The sequence below is a fragment of the Cynocephalus volans genome, chromosome 10, assembly GCF_027409185.1.
Source record: "Cynocephalus volans isolate mCynVol1 chromosome 10, mCynVol1.pri, whole genome shotgun sequence".
Classification (NCBI taxonomy): domain Eukaryota; kingdom Metazoa; phylum Chordata; class Mammalia; order Dermoptera; family Cynocephalidae; genus Cynocephalus; species Cynocephalus volans.
The window spans coordinates 6,220,821-6,239,525 of NC_084469.1; the positions used below are offsets into that span (position 1 = coordinate 6,220,821).

General features: G+C 38.6%; 1 protein-coding gene and 1 non-coding gene across 2 annotated transcripts in view; one reads left to right on the forward strand and one right to left on the reverse strand.

Annotated features, from left to right (window-relative positions):
* Positions 1–1,728: 1,728 nt before the first annotated feature.
* Positions 1,729–18,705, forward strand: part of NPEPPS (aminopeptidase puromycin sensitive) — an 85,603-nt gene continuing 68,626 nt past the window's right edge. Inside the window, exons 1-2 of the mRNA XM_063111404.1 lie at positions 1,729–2,106; positions 12,496–12,580. Of these exons, the coding sequence (XP_062967474.1) occupies positions 1,849–2,106; positions 12,496–12,580 (343 nt within the window). The 5' untranslated portion in view covers positions 1,729–1,848. The remainder of the gene's footprint in view (positions 2,107–12,495; positions 12,581–18,705) is intronic.
* TRNAI-GAU (transfer RNA isoleucine (anticodon GAU)) lies at positions 9,684–9,757 on the reverse strand. The gene has a single exon. It is a non-coding gene; the product is annotated as a tRNA-Ile (tRNA).

Here is an 18,705-nt window from a genome sequence, read left to right on the forward strand (position 1 = left end):
AACCAAGGTCACGGGTTCTGATCCCTGGATGCCCATACCAGCCATGTGCAAAAAAAAAAAAAAAAAAAATAATAATAATAAAGAAAGAAAAAAAAGAAAAATAGGGAAGCTGCTGGGAAATTCTCCAGGAGAGAAAAAAATGCCTGGGTCCAACTGCAGCTCTGCCAGTTATTAGCTATATGACCTTGGCCAAGTCATTAAATTTCTGTGTGCCTGTTTTCTCATCTGTAAAATGGGGATAATGGTGTCCACCTCACAGAGCTGTTGAGAAGATTAAATGAATTAATACACAAAGAGTGTTTTGTAAACACTCAGTAAATATTCCATTATAGTTAAATTGTTATGTTTTTTAAATTATTATTTCTATGACCAAGAAGTGGTCACAGAAATGTATCCATGTAACAAAAGGCCCCATTTCACATCTTAGTTTGAAAAGATTGCAGCTTTTCAGTCTGTGTTTCTAAGAAGTATGTGGATTCAGAGGATAACAGGGCAAGCCCAGTGTCCAAATCTGCTGCTCAATACAATAGCCACCGGCCACATGTTGCTGTTAAGCAGCTGAAATATGGCTAATCAGAACTGAGATGTGCTGTAAAGTTAAAAAACACTAGATTTCAAAGTCAGTATGAAAAAAATAAGTCAAACATTCATATTTTTATATTGATTACTTGTTGAAAGGATACTATTTTGGATATGTTGGCTGAAATAAGATGTATGGATTTCACCTGTTTCCTTTTCACTTTTTTGCGCTGTGGCTACTAGAAAATATACTTATTTTTCTATACTAGAAAACTTAATACTACCTAGTGGCTCACAGTATATTTTTTATACGTATTGGACAACGCTGGTCCAATACAACATTTTGTGTATTGAGTTTCGGAAATTAAGGGGTTCTACCTGTGAACTTTCCATAAAGGAATATGGGGACTGTGGATAAATTTCTTGGCCCTTGACACTTTAATACATATATCTCAATTTGCGAGATATCTTCAGAACTGAGGGAACCTCATCTAGTTTAGCATTAAAGAGGCCACAATTGGTGAGGGGTCTTTTAGTTTAAAAAGGCAGAAACAAAGATGAAAACGGGGAAAAGATGAAATATCTCATTTTAAACATTAAATCATGGCAATAAAATTTTTCCTAATTTTTGAAATCACTCCTTCAAAGGTCCAAATCTCATTGGTTAAAGTAACCTGGATTATTAAAGGTTTTCTGACAGAAAAATTTTCAAGTCATCCCTTGAATTTACTACTTAACATAACAGGAATTAGAGCCAAAGAGCCTCAAGTCCGGGCTTTCCGCCAATCTGGAGGTGGAATCCGGTCTGCGATTTTGCTTTGAATGGATATTTTAACATGTTACCCGGACTGAATTGACCAACTGCGTAGGCTTCACCTTGCCAAGGAGTCTCAGGGTCCCCTCACGCATTTCCCGCCGCTTCTCAAGCCTTTCCGGGTTCCTTCCGGCTCCCAGGCGGCCCCTTCTCCCGAGCTGCGCCGACAGGTGCAGCCCCAGGAGCCGCCCCCCGCCTCTGCCACGCGCCTCGACCCCGTGCCCTCCCGCCCCGCAGGCCGCGCCCTTGCCGCTCCGCCCCCTACTACGGCGCGCGCGCGCACTCCGCGGGGCCGCGCCCGGCCGGCGGGGCCGCGCACGCAGCTGCCGCCGCCTCCCTCCCTCCTTGCCGGCCGTCCTCCCCTCCCCTCCCCTCCACCCCCTTCCCCGTAGGCAGCCGCCTGCCCGCCCGCCCGCACAGCCTCCCGCCCGGCCCCTAGCGCTCCGGCTGTCTCTCTCCCCCGCCCCCCAGGCACCCCCGGTCGCTCTCCTTAGGCGGTCGCCCGCGCTCGGTGGATGTGGCTGGCAGCCACCGCCCCCTCCCTCGCTCGCCGCCTGCTCTTCCTCGGCCCTCCGCCTCCTTCCCTCCTCCTTCTCCTCCTCAGCCGCTCCTCTCGCCGCCGCCGCCTCCACAGCCTGGGCCTCGCCGCGATGCCGGAGAAGAGGCCCTTCGAGCGGCTGCCTGCCGATGTCTCCCCCATCAACTACAGCCTTTGCCTCAAGCCCGACTTGCTGGACTTCACCTTCGAGGGCAAGCTGGAGGCCGCAGCCCAGGTACAGGCGCCGGGGGCGAGCTACCGGGCGAGCAGGCCGCTTCCCCGGGCTGGGCTGGGCTGGGGGGCCCGGCCAGGAGGGCGGGTGGGCCTCGGTGCTGCGGGGCTGGGGCTGGGAGGCCGGCTCAGGGGACGGACGCGCCCCTCTGGGCGGGGGCGCCGGGGCCGACGTGCTCTGCCCTGCTGGGCTGGGGCCTCGGGGCCGCGCTGCGGGAGCCGGCGGGGCGGGCCGGTGCGCCCCTCTTGGGCGAGCACACCTGTGTGGGGCTTTCCTCCACCCCCGGCCCTTCCGGGCTAGGTAGTGTTCTTGGAGAGGCTGGAGAGGGTTGGGGAAGCCAGAGGGGTTATGGAAGTCCCTGCTCTGTCTCAGCTTCCTGACTCAGTTCTTTTTTCTGGTTCTCTCTACACCCCACGGGGGATAGATTGGAATGGACAGTCATCTGGAACTCTGGCCGGCTCGCTAGAGCGAGTTAGGGAGCTTCTAGAAGCGGGGAGAGAGTGAGGAGGAGAATGTTAATCCCAGGCAGCCTTGCTGAGTTCTCCTCGCCTGCTCCAGCCCGGGAGCTTGGTTTCCAAGATGATCCGCCCCCTCCCCCTTCCCTTCAAGTGACAGTGCAGCAGTGACTTTGTTCTCTCCTAACCTTTAGAGATGCGAGAAGACCCCATCTCCGATTTTCCTCCTATCTTCCTAGCTTTGCAGCCTTTGAAGCTGGTGATTCTATTGCTACAGTAATGGTTGCTTAGCAGTACCTTCTTCTGAAAGAAGCTATTAGTTTTAGCATACCACTGGTGAAAATATTCCATTACTCTTCATTGCAGTTTTTGGTGAATCATACTCCGCTCTCTTATCCCGCAGCATTATCTTAAGTATTGTTTGATTTTGAACCATTAGTATAGATGCCCTACAAAGATCCTGAACAATAGACATTTATGATACCATGTTATATGATGTGTTATATGAAGTCAGTATTGCAAAAGGGGAGCTGTTTAGTAATTACCTGTAAAAAGAATGGTGGTAAATATATTTTGTTTCATTTTTTTCTCCTATTGCAGCCAGGGACGAGGGGAAAATCATAAGGCCACGATCTTAAAGAATAGGTTGTATGTAGCAACAAAATGAAATAAATGTAGACTGGTACTCCAATGAATTGAAAGTTGGCAGTTGTCTTTGAAAGTCAAGAGGGTTCGATACTCAAGATCGAAAATATGTCTCAAGGTACAGAATTTAAAAGGATGCTGTAAGATTTTGGGCGCTGGTGTGAAAGCATGAGGGTTCTAAGGTCTGGCTGCATCAAAAAGCAGAACTTATACCTGTGAAAGTCAGGTCATTAAAATTTTTTTCGTTAAGGGTATGAATCAGAAAGAGTGCATCTTGGGTCTAAATTAGGATTTGAGAGGGTTGTTTGCAAAACTGCGGTTTAAGTCAAGTGATTAGAGTGTTTGGTATATATTGGCAGGGGGCAGATGCAAGAAATTGTAAATAGTAGTGTGTCTTGTGACATGGCACACTTTTGGGAAGAAGGACCTAGTGATGAATAAGTTCGCTTTATGTAAAAAGACTAACATTAAAAAAAATCACTTGTTGGGCTGGCCCCGTGGCTCACTCGGGAGAGTGTGGTGCTGATAGCGCCGAGGCCGTGGGTTCGGATCCTATAATAGGAATGGCCGGTTCACTCACTGGTTGAGCGTGGTGCGGACGACACCGAGCCAAGGGTTGCGATCCCCTTACCGGTCAAAAAAAACCCAAAAAACAAAAAACACTTGTTTACATTAGTTGGCACAATGGGTTCATAATTTTGGGAGGCATACATATTTAGGGAAAAAATTTTTTTAAAAAGTACATATTTTTAAATGACTGTTTATTAAGAAGTGAGTTTTATTTGAATGTTGGTTAGAACAACAATCAGTCACATACTTCTCCTTACCCCTTTTCTGCTTTTCCAAATAGGTGAGAAACATGCGGAAGACTGGTTTGTGTCATTGAGGGAGCACATAATAATGTATTAGATATTAGCAGGGACTTGTTAATTTGATACATGAAAATAAATGTATCCTTTTAGTAATGTGAACTTTTCAAAGCATTTTTTTCAGAAATTCTTTTCAGGCTAGGTGGCAACACAAATTGAAGATGGCATGATAGTGAATTCTAACAGGTTTTGTTAGATGATTGGACTTTTTACTTTTTTTTTTATTGGGCTTTTTATTGTACCCATTAACACCTTTGGAAGTGTAGAAGAGGAATTAATGTTAGTAAAAGGTAAAAATATATTACTGTTTTTAAAATTCATAATTGGAACAATACATTTAAATTTTAGCGTTAGGTGGTATCATATTGTGGAAATTTAAAAATGTTGACAAAATCTGTATCTCTAGAAACCTAGATTTATAACTGGTATTGGGTTGTTTCTATCACTTGAAATCACATTACACCAAGTATGCAGGTCGCCTGGTTGCTTTAGTAGCAAAATTTTATAAGCCCAGAGTATTGTACAGGTTACATATTAGAATTTAGTGGATTTTTAACCTGGCCTGGGATGTGGACTCTTGGGGAAGGCAAGAAATTAGGCAATTTAAAGATTTAATTAGTTGTCTTTCACATAAGTGAGTGGGATTTAATTCAGCAGGTTTTGAAAAGTGTGTTATTATGGGCCTAGAGAAATTTCTTCAGGCCCAACATTCATTTCACTTCAGTCCCTCTCCCCTCCCTTTACATTAGATACTTTAGAGCAATGAACTTTTGTAGATATTTAAAATTCTGACCCTCTTTCTTTGTAGATAATTGAAATAGATTATAGGTTTACATGAATGTGGCTATAGTTTCTGGTTATGAGTATATAGTGGTTGGTACAGTAGTTGGGCTTTCTCTTAGGGAAATATTTGAAATATTTAAAAGAAGTGCCAAAGAAGTTAACTTTATCGTTCAGGGCCAGAAATCAGGATATACTAGCCAATCTCTGGCCTCCACCAACTAAATATTCATGTTGGAGATGACTAAATTAGCGTTGAGAACAGATCTATAGATACTGTAGTTTGTTTGGCAGACTAAAAACTTGGCACCTAAATGGATGTTGTTGTCAACCCTGTGTTATGGAATTTTCTGCTCAAATGTTGCATATTTTCTTAGCAATTATTTTGACAGTCTTTTATTACTTTAAAAAATGGTAAAATTAATTCGTCAGCATTGTGCTAGATCACTAAATGTTCTTAAATTAAATTAGAAAGATTGGTGATAAGGAATTGAATTCGTTCACATTTTTTCTTCTGTTTTTTGAAATGTGTCTATTAGGAATGAAATATAAGAAATTGTTTTGTATGTTAAGCTATGTCTAATATCATCTGGTAATGACTTAGACTTTTAAAAAAATTTACTGACTTAGATGGAAATGTTCCTAAAATATATTATCTTAGCTTTATAATCTACATTTGTTTCTTTTTTTCTTTTTCTTTTCTTTTTTGTGGCTGGCCAGTACAGGGATGTGAACCCTTGACCTTGGTGTTACAACACCATGCCCTAACCAACTGAGCTAACTCACCAGCCATTTTTTTTAATACTGGATATCTTTCTGAACATCTGTCATTGATGCCAGAGTCCTTACAACCATAGATGTTACCCTAAACTGTGTACTGTAGTTTAGTTACTTATTTTTTAGTTTAAAAATTTCAATTGTGATTTGTTTGTGATTCTAGAATTGGGCAACACCTCGTTCTATAAAATAGAATGAATGTTTCCATGTACTATAATTTGTTAGCTTCAAATCTGTTCTTTATAGTTGTTTGTTTTCTTTACTCTCAGGTTAATGCTTCTTGCTGCTTATTGTGCCTTGTTGCTGCCTGTTGTGCAGTTTCTTCCCTCTTCTGTTTTACTGAACTTAATCAGAAGAGGTCAAAATAGGCAGATGAATGAGCTTGCTTGAGCTTAAAAATAAATTTCTAAGTGAGAACTTGATGGATTCTCTTCTGACTAAAGGGTATAAGCTTTATTGTATGGACTTTGTATCGTCTATTATTGCTTTTCATCTGGACATTTTTTTTTTTTCACTTCCTGGTTCTGGATAACTGATACTGTCTAATACAACCTGAATAAATGTAGTCTTGAGTAGTAAATAATCTATGAAGCTTCTCTGAACTTTGCCACGTAAATGAGCCTATTCTTATTGTGTAAAGTAAGTCTTATTCTTAGATCTGTATGTTAGTCAGATGCAGAGAACTGAGCCTTCTGATAGTTGTTTTGTTGTTAACTGAGATTAGTTCTCCACATTTTAGAGATTTCATTTTGAACACCACACAAATATGTGGTTCTTGGTTTATTTGGTCATTTGTAATCTCTTTAAATTTTTATTTTAAGTTAGGAAATATTTTAGAAATACAAAAATGTAACCCATGACCCAGATTTAACAAATATTAACATTTTGCCCCATTTGCTTCAGACTATACATGCTGTTTTGGGGAAATAAAATGTCACAGATACCGTACAGATACCACTAAAGCCCATTTCTCTCTTCCCACCCCTACCCTCAGGGGTAAATTCTGTCTTAAGGTAGGGCATATTATTCCTATATGTAGTTTTAAACTTTTATTGTATGTGTAAGTAGCCCCAAACAATAATACAAATGTTCTGTGTTTAAAATTTTTACGTTAATGGTACTTTTATTTAATCTGCTGCAACTTGCGTTTTTCGATATCTCTTGTTAAAAAACTTCGCTTAATATGAGTTAACTAATTATTTGCCTCTTATTGTCTTTAGGAATTATAGCACTATTCTGCCAAGGCAACAATTATTACAAATTTTTAACAGTGAAATCACTTATTAAGCAAAGTGACTCAGGCTTCAGACTGAATGATATTTGGAATTGTCACAATGGAGATTTTCTTGTACTAAAATCTCAGGACTTTTGGCAATCAGAAAAAACCCTCCTGAATCTTATAGTAAATGTGAGATGTATTCCTGAGTGATTGTAGTAAAGACTCATTCAGGAAAAAATTGTCTCAGACTGCTGCCTTCCTACCTCATAGGAAATTTCCAGTGTAAAATTGGTACCAAGCATCAAGCTGCCTCTTTAGTGTAGCCATTACTTAGTATTTGGTTCAGTTGAAGTGCAATCAGTATAGGAGTCCAAAAAGACTTACTGCTGGGTTTGAAACAAAGAAAGGATACACTAACATTTTATCCTTTAATACCATCAAATGGAAAAATTGAAAATGACCTTGTTATGAACACAATTTATACACTAAATTTAACATTTCACTTCTATTTTAAACTTGGAAACTGAAGATTTTAATGATGAAATTCGTTTGAATTACTATCTTTTCTTGATAATGGAGCACAGGTAATATTTACTAAAAATGATGGTGTTAATATGTGAGAAATCACATTGCATCATCAGATCAATGCTATTGTTGGGAAATTATTAAGAAGAATAGTGTTGTAGTCAGCATATATGCTTATATGCACATGAATATTTTAAATTACCTTTCTTGTGTAGTACATATCTGCTGCTATCCAAAGTGCCATATAATACAGCACGTAGTTCTCAAATTTCATATCATTCTGATCAGGTACTTTATAAACTGTTAGGTGAATGATGTTAGTTGATATGAGAGCACATTTAATCTTTGCTTTTGTGAATAAAATCTATTAGTGATTACTGTGTGTTAAGCACTGAATGTAAAATGAGCACTTTCCATAGATTACCCAATTTTTGGTCAGCTTTTTAAATCAATGCATCTCTAATGTGGAACAGAATATACTGTCTGATTTTAAAAATTTGAATGGAGTTTTTTTTTTTTTTTTTAAATAAGAAAATGAAATTGGTTGCTTACACATTTGGAGGCTGGGAAGTCCAGTGTCCAGGGAATGCATCTGGTGAGGGTCTTGGTGGTGGCAACAGTGACCCAGGGGTCTCACATGGCAGAAATGGTGGAGCAGAGAGAGACTAACCTCCTCATTCACTCTCCTTTTAAAGCCCTCTGAACCACACCCATGACCACCATTTTTAATCTATTCAGTAAGGCATGGTCCTACAATCTAATCACCTCTTCAAGGCCCCACCATTGAATGGCCATAATAGGATTTCTCACCCCATTAACACTGTCACAGTGACAAGTTTTCAGGGGACACTCAATGCAAGGCACTCTGCCCCTGACACCCCAAAGTCAACGTCCTTTTCACATATAAATACATTCCATCCCCGAGGAGTTCTATTTTTAAGGTAAGTATCTATGTTACTTTGATCCTTCCCTCCCACCCTTCCAAAAATAGCAGTATTCTGAAAGAAAAAAAAAAAAAATTAGTAGTTATTCAACAAGCAGCTTAATTCATTAGTGTCAACAGGTGGGTTTTCCCTGAACACAGGAGGAATTGGAATGTACTTGTAATTGGATGTTGTACACTGCGCCTTTCCAGTACACAAACACTTTTCATTGTCGTTACAGTAGTGGTATACTAAGTGTGATTTGGCATATGTAATGTTGTACAGGTAGGTATCTTGACATTGGTAGATTAACTGCTTGGCTACCATTAAATTCATTATAGATATTGATGGATGAAAATGTGGTTGCCTAAATAAGGACGACCACTAAACCACTGTTGCTATTCTGTTGGCATAAACTTCAAACTCTGATTTTTATTCATTTTACTCTTTAGAGCATATCCCAGTAAGTGCTTCATTTCTCTGTGTTTCTGCATTGTATTTTTTTTTTTTTAAGTCAGTTTATGAATAGGCAAAGAGTTTTTTTTGTTCAAATGTAGTGCTGCAAGTGGCTAGTTAGGCATAAAGGCTTAGGTGCTGTTTAGGTACATTCTGGTGAAATAAACAATGTGAAGAAATATTGCCACTTAAAAAATAGAAAAGCTCTTCATTAAATGACATTTTTGTTTTGAAACAGGAAGATTTATGAGAAAGATTTTTTTAAATGAACAAGAGTAGTCTCAGTTTGTTAGATTTTGACTGTTAAAGGCTTAATAACATTATCAGTAATTTAGATCAAGTAATTTTAGTTTACAGTTAATCATGTTTAAATTTGTATTGGTTATTATTCCAAAGATTACTCTCAGGTATGGCTTTTTTGTACAGATATCACCTTACTCTGATGTCCTTATCTAGTTCTGTGGTCTGTTCAGTGGTGTAAGAGCACTCGACCTGCACACAGGTTTTGCTTCGTCTACAGAGTGTTTTTGAACATTTTGAATTAGTTGCAATCAATTAAAAATGGGGAGATTGCATACGAAATTTGAATTTGTGGCTTTTTTTCCCTTCCTTATTGGAAGATCTGTCAACACTAAGTCTGCTTTTCACTATAGTAATAATTGGTTAGTTCAAAGAAATGGCTACTTCTTCCTTCCTTTAGGGAGTTATGCATAGCCTCCATGTGGCTTTCTTCACTCACCTGCCTGGCTAGGCCTTGTAGGCATTTGTTTGTGGTTTAGGGCATCTGTATTTTTGTTATTTTAGATTTCAATTGTCTGAAAATAAATTTGAGATTTTGTTTAAAGCAACAAAATAAATACATATAAACAAAGTTACAACCAAGTTGAAGAATGGGCACAAAGTTTTTGTTTGTTTTTGGTTTTTTTGCAGCTGGCTGGTAAGGGGATTGAACCCTGGACCTTGATGTTATCAGCACCAGGCTCTAACCAACTGAGCTAACCAGCCAGCCCAGAGAAATTCTAATTAAAACAACAATGGAATACCATTTAATACCCATCAGATTATCAAAAAAAATTTTAAGTGTTTTGGAAGATGCTGAAAGTGGGATTTCTTTATTCTTTGTTCATCAGAGTGTCCGTTGATACCACTCTGGGGGATAATTTGGCAATTGGATAACTTGAAAAGTTGAAGATAACTGAAAGTTGAAGATATATGTCCTGTAATCCAGAAAGCCCACTATTAGGTTTCTTTCCCTGGAAAAATTCATGTGTATACAAAAAAACTTGGCCAAGGTGTTTACTGTAGTACTATTTTATTTAAACAACAACAAAAAAAAACAGTAACTCAAAGAAAAAAATAGAAATAACTATATCTCCTTCAGGAAGAGAATGGATAAATAACTGATTTATTCATGAATGGAATACTCCTATGTAGGAGTTTAAATTAATGAATTAGATCTGTATCCATCATTAACCTATCTCAAAAATGTGCTAAATGTAAAAAGCACATTGCAAAAGGTTATACACATTTTAAAAAATTAATTAATTTTTTTATTGAATCATAATTGATTATACATACTTTTGGGATTCAGTGTTGGCATATGTTGATCAAATCAATGTTACTAGTGTGTGTATTGTTACAAATCATACTTATTCTTTATGCCCCTTGTCCAATCTCTCCCTATCCCCCTTTCCCTTCCCTCTTCCACCACTGATTACCTTAAATTTCTTCTCTCCCTCTGAAAGAGTAATGGTTACTCTGTTGATTTGTTGCCTAGATGATCTATCCAATGCTGAAAGGTGTGTTCAGGTCCTCCAATATTATCACAGAGCAGAAGCTTCTTCTGTCACACTGGAATGGGCTTTGTGGAGAGAGACATCCTGTTCTTTACTTTGGTCTCTGCTGGTGACTGTCCTTGTGTTAATGCACTCCAGTGGCTGATGGAACATCTGTGTGGTGGTTGTGACATCTAGCCACTTTAGCAGCAGCTGTGGTTACTGTGGTGGCTGTGGTGGGCCACCCACATGGAGGTGATATTTTTCGCATGTTCTTTGGTGCTGGCGGTGTGCCTGGTTGGGGGGGGGGTCTGGTCCCCGCTTGATGCCCTGGGCCCCTGGGGCGGGGTGCTGAGCTGCTGGCGGTGTGCCTGGGTGTGGGCGGGGGTGGAGGGGGTCTGATACCCGGCTACAAGCCCTGGGCCCCTGGGCTGGCCCGAGGCACTGGTGGTGTGCCTGGGTGTGGGCGGGGGTCTGGTCCCGGCTCCATACCTGAGGTCCTCCGGAGGGCCCCGAGGCACTGGTGGTATGTCTGGGCCAGAACTAATTTTTTGTCCTTTGCTTACTTCTAAAATGGGGGAACTTCCTGTGGTAACCAATACTTGAGCTGTGTGGTTGAGCTAAATTGCTGCTTTGCTGCTGTTTCTGTAGGGAAGACTTTTTGTGTAGCTCAGGGTTTAAGTTTAATGGTTGACCTTATAGGTACTTCTGGCTCTCCAGGAACTGGCTGCACCTGGGTTGTGTAGAAACTGATTTAGGCCTGAATCTTTTCATCAAACTGTACCCCATGCAATTCTGCATTCCTGGCCAGTCTCCTCTGAGTGGTCCTATGTTGATTGGGTGGCAGATTGGCTGTCCTTGCTGTGTCCCAGTGTTCTCCCAGTGGGCCCGTCTCCCCCACCGCCCATGCTCCAAACAATTCCCATGGGATGGACCCTGCACCGGTCCCTTGTGATGACTCACCGGCCTCTGAATGACTCCCCTTTTTCAGCTGTTCTGGCTCCTCGCACCTGTGTGGGTCCACTGGAACCCTATTAGTGGTCTTCATGTCCTGGCGGCCACCAAGGCCCTCTTCTCCCCTGCTGCCTCCAACCAACTCCATCCAAAGGGCATAGCTGTGGCTTCTGCCGGCTCCTGTTGGGTGTGCTCAGCAGTTCTAGCCTTAAAGCAGCCATGGCCTGAAACGCTCCAAGCAGTTTTTTCTTTCTCTCATCGAGGCTTCTCCCCCTTCATGCACTCTGTAGATCTCTCCTCCTCCTCCCCTGAGCTCCAGCAGCCCCAGCTTGGCTGTTGTTACATTTTTATAGTTGTAAATTGGTTGATTTGTGGGAGAGAGTGATGCTGGGGACTGTCTATTCCGCCATCTTGACCAGAACTCGAAAAGGTTATGCACATTTTGATACCATTTGTGTAAGATTAAAAAAAAGTTGCAGGTGCTTATATATGTAGCGAAAGTGCTAAAATTTACGTGGGAGAGATATACATTAGCCTTAGGATAGTGGTTATCTCTAGGGAATGATGGAGAAAGGAAGGAGCATTTCTTATATCTATATTATTTTTTGGATCTGAAGCAAATAAGACAAAGTCTTAAAATTCGTTTTAAGAGGCTGGTTGGTTAGCTCAGTTGATTAGAGCCTGTTGCTGATACACCAAGGTCCAGGATTTGATTCCTATACAGGCCAGCTGCTAAAAAAAAAAAAAAAAAGGAAAAGAAAAGGTGACTTAATCTTGTTGATGTGAGATACTTACAGATTTATTACTGCTTTTAATATACTTTGGAAAATGTGAATTGCTTTGGATTATTAAAACTACTCATTTATTTCTACTATCGATGCATAAATAGATTTCACCAAGTTTTTGCGAAGTCTGGGTTTTAAAAAATTGCCTGTGACATTAGTCCAAGATGAAGATGATGTGTGTATTAACCTAGGCTATTTCTGACACTGCCGGGTTTTCTTTTCTCCTTAGGTGAGGCAGGCTACCAATCAGATTGTGATGAATTGTGCTGATATTGACATTATTACAGCTTCATATGCACCAGATGGAGATGAAGGTAAGAGCTGTTTTCCATTTTAATTTGCTTTCTGTGTGTGTGTATGTGATACACGTGTGTGTGATGTGTGTGTGTAATATATACACTTCCAGGTTAAGATGTCAATGTTTGTTACTTTGGAAATAGGAAAATTCTTTAGATGTTTATGGGAAATATTTAAATGGTATAATGTATTATACTGTATTATGAAATAAAGAAAATGTCACAGTTTAAATTCTACTTCAGACATTAACTTATTTTGTGACCCTAGGCAAATAACATCTTCATAAGTGTAAAATGAATATAATAACATGCATAATAAAGCTAGCTAGTTATTTTAAAAAATAAGTACTTTCAACATGAAAGATTTATCAAAGGAGCTTAGTTTATATGTGTTTTTGTTATTTTTCCCTCTTGAACTATAGATTTAAATTGATGGGCTAAAGGTTGGCTCAGTTGGATAGACCTTGGTGCTGATAACACCAAGTTCCATGGTTTGATCCCTGTACCAGCCTTGTCTCCCCCCCCAATTAATAAATAAGAACTATTTTGTAATTTGAATAAGAATGCAATTAGTTTTGTCCTGAAATCTTATTCCCATATAAGCTGTATTTTTAAAAGATACCAAGTTTGGCATAAAATCGTACAAGTACATTAATATTGCAGTTGAATTGCTTTTTACTTTTGACATCACCTTGGCATTCCTTGTCAAAATGGTTTTTTGGTTACTCTGAGACTTCTTAGAAAGTTTCCTAATTTGATATAAAATAATTTAGAAATTTGATCTTTTAATTTGCATTTTGTATTGCGATTTCCCCTCTCCCTTACACTATACCGAAAAGAAGCATACAAGTTTCATTTTAAGGTGTGGCAACATTTATTTCATGAATTTTTTTGGTTTAGAAAGACAAAGTAGTAGCAGTGGAGCATACTGTTGCCAAGAAGTGTTTATGTTCAATTGATTGTAAATGAGATCAGGCTGCTACAGTTTTAAGTTTAGAGGAACACATCCTTTACATGGACTTGAATGAGTGCCAACTTTAAAAAAATTGTCTGGTAAATGAAAGAGTGATTATTTAATTTCTTTATCTGTGAAGAAAAATAGAAGCACTTTAGTCCAGTATATCAGGGCAAACTTTCCTTGCTGTAGGTAGAGAACATTTAAATTCAGTCTAGAATTTTAAAGTGGTATCTGGTATATAGATAGGTTGATTAACAAAATAAATATGCACCCTCCACCTGTCATGGTTTCAGCTCAGGTTTGTTTTTTAACTTCCTCTACTAAAAATGCCAGGGAAGAATTCAGAGGGCATAAAAGTTTTGAATATGCATAACTGAATGGTGCTAAGCTTATAATGATCCATATCTCAAGGAGTGCAAGTTAATATTTTCACTAATAGAGTCAGGAGGGAAATGAAAACTTACCGGAAGTGAAGAGGATTTGTAGAGAGATTCAGATAAAACTTTACATTTTTTTAGATACATAATGATTTTCCTTTAGAACTAGCTAAGGTACATTTCTCAACCCTTTTCTCCTATAGCAACAGGAAAAACCTGGAGGCATGTGTAAGCCCATTTAATTTGAGGGTATAAGAGAATGTGAAGTACATGTTCTCACTTATTGGTGGGAGCTAAAAATAAATAAATAAATTCACACACACACAAAAAAACCGGGGCGGGGCGGGGAGAAGACATAACAACTACAGTTCCTTGAAGTTGATACGACAAGCAAACAGAAAGGACATTTTTGGGTGGGAGGGGGGAGAGGGAGGAGGGAGGGGGGTTTCGGTAAAGGGCCACAATAATCAACCACATTGTATATTGACAAAATAAAATTAAGAAAAATTAAAAATTAAAAAAAAAAGACAAAATAAAATTAAGAAAAAAAAAGAGAATGTGAAGTTGTATTAACTTGGTATTTTAAGGTTTGTGTCAGAAACGGGGATAGATTTGGCCTTCCACCTATACAATTTCATCTGTGGACATAGTAGCATTTCCTGATTTTTACCTTATTGGAGAGTATAATGTGTCTTTTCTTTAGAAAGTAGTAGTTATGAATTTGACTGCCAGCTGTTTACAGGGCTGTGTGCTGATGGCAGGAGAATAAGTGAGTCAATAGGAGTGATGCTATTTTTTAACTCAGCTAATCTCATCTAGTACCTGTTAATACTTATGATTGCCTTTTGCAAGACTGATTTAGATATGAGTAGCCACTAAACTCTGGTGCTTTAAGGTAAAATCAGAAAATTATCTGAAGACATGAATTGTTGCTTCTTTGTGTACATATTTATTTGATGAAAAAGGCCATCTTGTGATATGTGCAGTAATCCTGAAAGACCTATTGGCATGCGTCTCTTTAAACCAAGGCACTGTTAAACATAATTTACTTTAAAACCTATTTGAGATCTTACTTTGTAATATTTAAAAACTGAGAAATCAGTAAGAAAACTGGCTGAAAACTTTTTTTTTTTTTACTGTTCTGCACTTCAAGGGTTGGTGAAATCACTAGTTCTTAAGCCAGTGCAAGGAAGCACCTCCCTACACAGTGCAGGGATTAGTATTGTCATCAGCTTCTGCAAGAGAAATACGAAACTCTTGAGTGCCTGAGCTCAGGTCCTGACAGGTAAAGAGTCTTTTAATTTATCATTAATAGATGGCTTGGATAAAACCACATAGAAAATGATCCCTTGAAAGGTTTGTACCAACTTTTTCCTTAGTATACTCTGTCAGGTATATGTAGAATTCGCTGTGCAAGAAAAAATGTTTCCATTGGTGACACATTTTATACAGAGTTGTAGTATGTAGTTTCAGATCTGCCAGCATCACACATTAATTTTAACACATTTATTCTTAGTGTACGATTATATATTTGAATGTGTGCATATGGGTGTGCACGTGTTTGATGGAAGGATAAAACAGCTTAGAATTATTGCTAAGTATTAATAATTTCAGAGCAAAACTATTAATGACAAAAAGGAATGGTTCTTCATGCTTGATCATAAGCCTTTATCCAGCTACTAGTAATATATATCCTGTCATATAATTATGTTTGGATAACTAACAATAATATATCACTCTCTCTTTGCAATAGGTTTGTTTATGTCATCATTCTGAAAATATATGCCATCCTCAAATCGGGAAGATTGAAAGAGAGGGAAAAATATCCATTTCTAATACAAATGTATTAGATTAGAATTTCATAAGGAAATTTTAAAATTAAAGGAATCTGAGTATAACTTCAGTTAAAAAAAAACAACGATATATAGGGTAGGGGTTCCAAACCATAGTTCCTGTGGTGTTAAACAAATAACAAAAATGAGTGAGTTGGGCTGGGTGTTAGGAAAATTAGAGTGAGGGGACAGAGGCCAAACCAAAGACTGCATGGGTCCTGTAAATACATTCAAATTTTAAAAAACTTTTCTGGCCAATTAAAACATTTCTGTGGGTCATATTGAGTTCTGTTGAGTTTGTAACTTCTGAAGAGGGATTCCAGAGAGCTGAGTGTATTGTGCATATTCTTTATTACTTGGACCTGAAGAGAAGAGTGGAGGAGCATAGCTGTCTCATTAAAAGGAGGAAAAAGCCTTTTGAGATTATTACATGTTCTTAATTGAAACTGATATAATTAATGTGTAATGTGCCAAAATTGTTTTAGTTTGATGTATACTTTTAAAAGATTTAGAATCTAGCATAATATGTCTTTTTTTGGTAGCTTTCAGAGTGTTTTGAGCACTAAAATGACCTGATTTCTGTGATCTTGTCTTGTCCAATATGTATGCCTTTTATTTATTTTCTTGTCTTATTGCATTAGCTCAGACTTCTGGTACTGAGTTGAAAGGGAGTTTTAAGATGAGAAGCCCTTGTCCTATTCCAGATCTTAGAGGGAAAGCTTTGAGTTCCTCACCATTAAGTATGATGTTCACTGCAGGTTTTTTGTAGATGTTCTTTATCAAGTTGAGGAAGTTCCCCTATATTTCTAGTTTACTGAGAGTTTTTATCATGAATGGATATTGGATTTTATCAAGTGCTTTTTCTGCATCTGTTGATATAATCATATGATTTTTCTTCTTTAGCCTGTTGATGTGATAGATTATATCAGTTAATTTTCTAATGTTGGATCAGCCTTGCATAACTGGGATAAGTCCCACTTAGTTGTGGTACATAATAATTTTATACATTGTTAGATTCAACTTGCTAATATTTTGTTGAGGATTTTTAGATCTATGTTGATGAGAGATATTGGCCTGTAGTTTTCTTGTGGTGTCTTTGTCTGGTTTTGGTATTAGAGTAATGCTGGCTTCATAGAATGAGTTAGGAAATATTCTGTCTGCTTCTATCTTCTGGAAAACGTTGTAGAAAATTGGTATACAGGGACTGGCTGGTTAGCCCAGTTGGTTACAATGTGGTGTTGATAATACTAAGGTCAAGGGTTTGGATCCCAGTACTGGCCAGCCCTCTTCCCCCCCCCAAAAAAAGAAAAAAAATTGTTATACAGTCATGTGTTCCATAATGACATTTCTGTCAATGACCACATATATGGTGGTGGTTGGAGCAATAGGCTATACCATATAGCCTAGGTGTGTAGCAGGCTATACCATCTAAGTTTGTGTAAGTACATTCTGATGTTTGCACAATAATGAAATCACTTAATGTATTTCTCAGAAGATAGCCCTGTTATTAAGAATGCATGCCTGTAATTTCTTCCACAAGTATTTGGTAGAATTTACCAGTGAACCCATCTGGGCCTGGTGCTTTCTGTTTGGGAAGGTTACTAATTATTGATCCAGTTTCTTTGATATAGATTCTTCTTGTGTGAGCTTTCACAGATGTGTCATTTATTGAATTGGTCCATTTCATCTAGCTATCAAATTTGTGGGCATAGAGTTGTTAATAATATTATATCATTATCCTGTTTGTGTCTATGGGATCTGTAGTGATATCTCCTCTTTCATTTCTGATATTAGTAATTAGTAATTGTGGCTTCTCTCTTTTTTTTCTTAGGTAGCCCAGCCAGGGACTTATTGATTTTATTGATCCTTTCAAAGAACCATCTTTTGGTTTTGTTGGTTTTTGTCTCTTGATTTCCCGTTTTCAGTTTCAGTGGATTCTGCTCTGATTTTTATTTCTTTTTTTCTGCTTTCCTTGGGTTTAGTTTGTTGTTTTTCTGGTTCCCTAAGGTGGAAGCTTAGATTATTGATTTAGATCTTCTTTTTCTTTTATCATTCTTTACACAGTTTTTTTTTTTTTTTTTTTTGTGGCTGGTTGGTACGGGATACAAACCCTTGACCTGGGTGTTGTAACACTGTGCTCTAACCAACTGAACTAACCAGCCAGCCACTTTTTTTTTTCTTTTTCAGTGCAACTGTGCTTGGACCACAGATTTTTATAAGTTATATTTTCATTTTCATTTAGGTAAAAATATATTAAAATTTCTCTTGAGATTTCTTCTTTGACCCGTGTGTTCTTTAGAAGTGTGTTGTTTAAGGGCTGGCCCGTGGCTCACTTGGGAGAGTGTGGTGCTGACACCAGGTCAAGAGTTAAGATCCCCTAACAGTCATCTTAAAAAAAAAAAAAAAAGTATGTTGTTTAATCTGCAAGTATTTTGGGATTTTTCAGCTCTTTCTGCTGTTGATTTCTAGTTTAATTTCATTGTAATCTGAAAGCAGACATTGTATGTTTTATATTCTGATTTTGTCTGCTGTATCCATCCAGCAATTTGTCAGTTACAGTTCAGGTTTTCTTATCTTGGTGCTGGTTCCGAGAGGTGGTTTCTGCTTGTGGGTTTTTGCTCTCTGTGATTCTCTGTATTCACGTCTGTCTCTTCAATTTTGGGGGCAGTGATTTGCCCTGTGACCTCACTTCTCTGAGGGATCTAAGAAGAATTGTTGATTTTTCAGTTTGTTCTTGTTAGTAGGATGAAGTTGCAACTTCTAAGCACCTTACATGGCAGACCTTCTGGCAGAACCATAAATCCTCCTGGGGATTTTATTTTCATTTCTGATATAAAAGGTTACGTTTTTAAAATGCAAAGGCAATGTGTGCTTATTGTAGAGAAGTTAGAAAATCAAGAAAAATAAAAAGAAAATTTTTCTTAGTTCTACTTCCCATATATATGTGTTAATATTTTGTGTATTTATTTCCAGTCT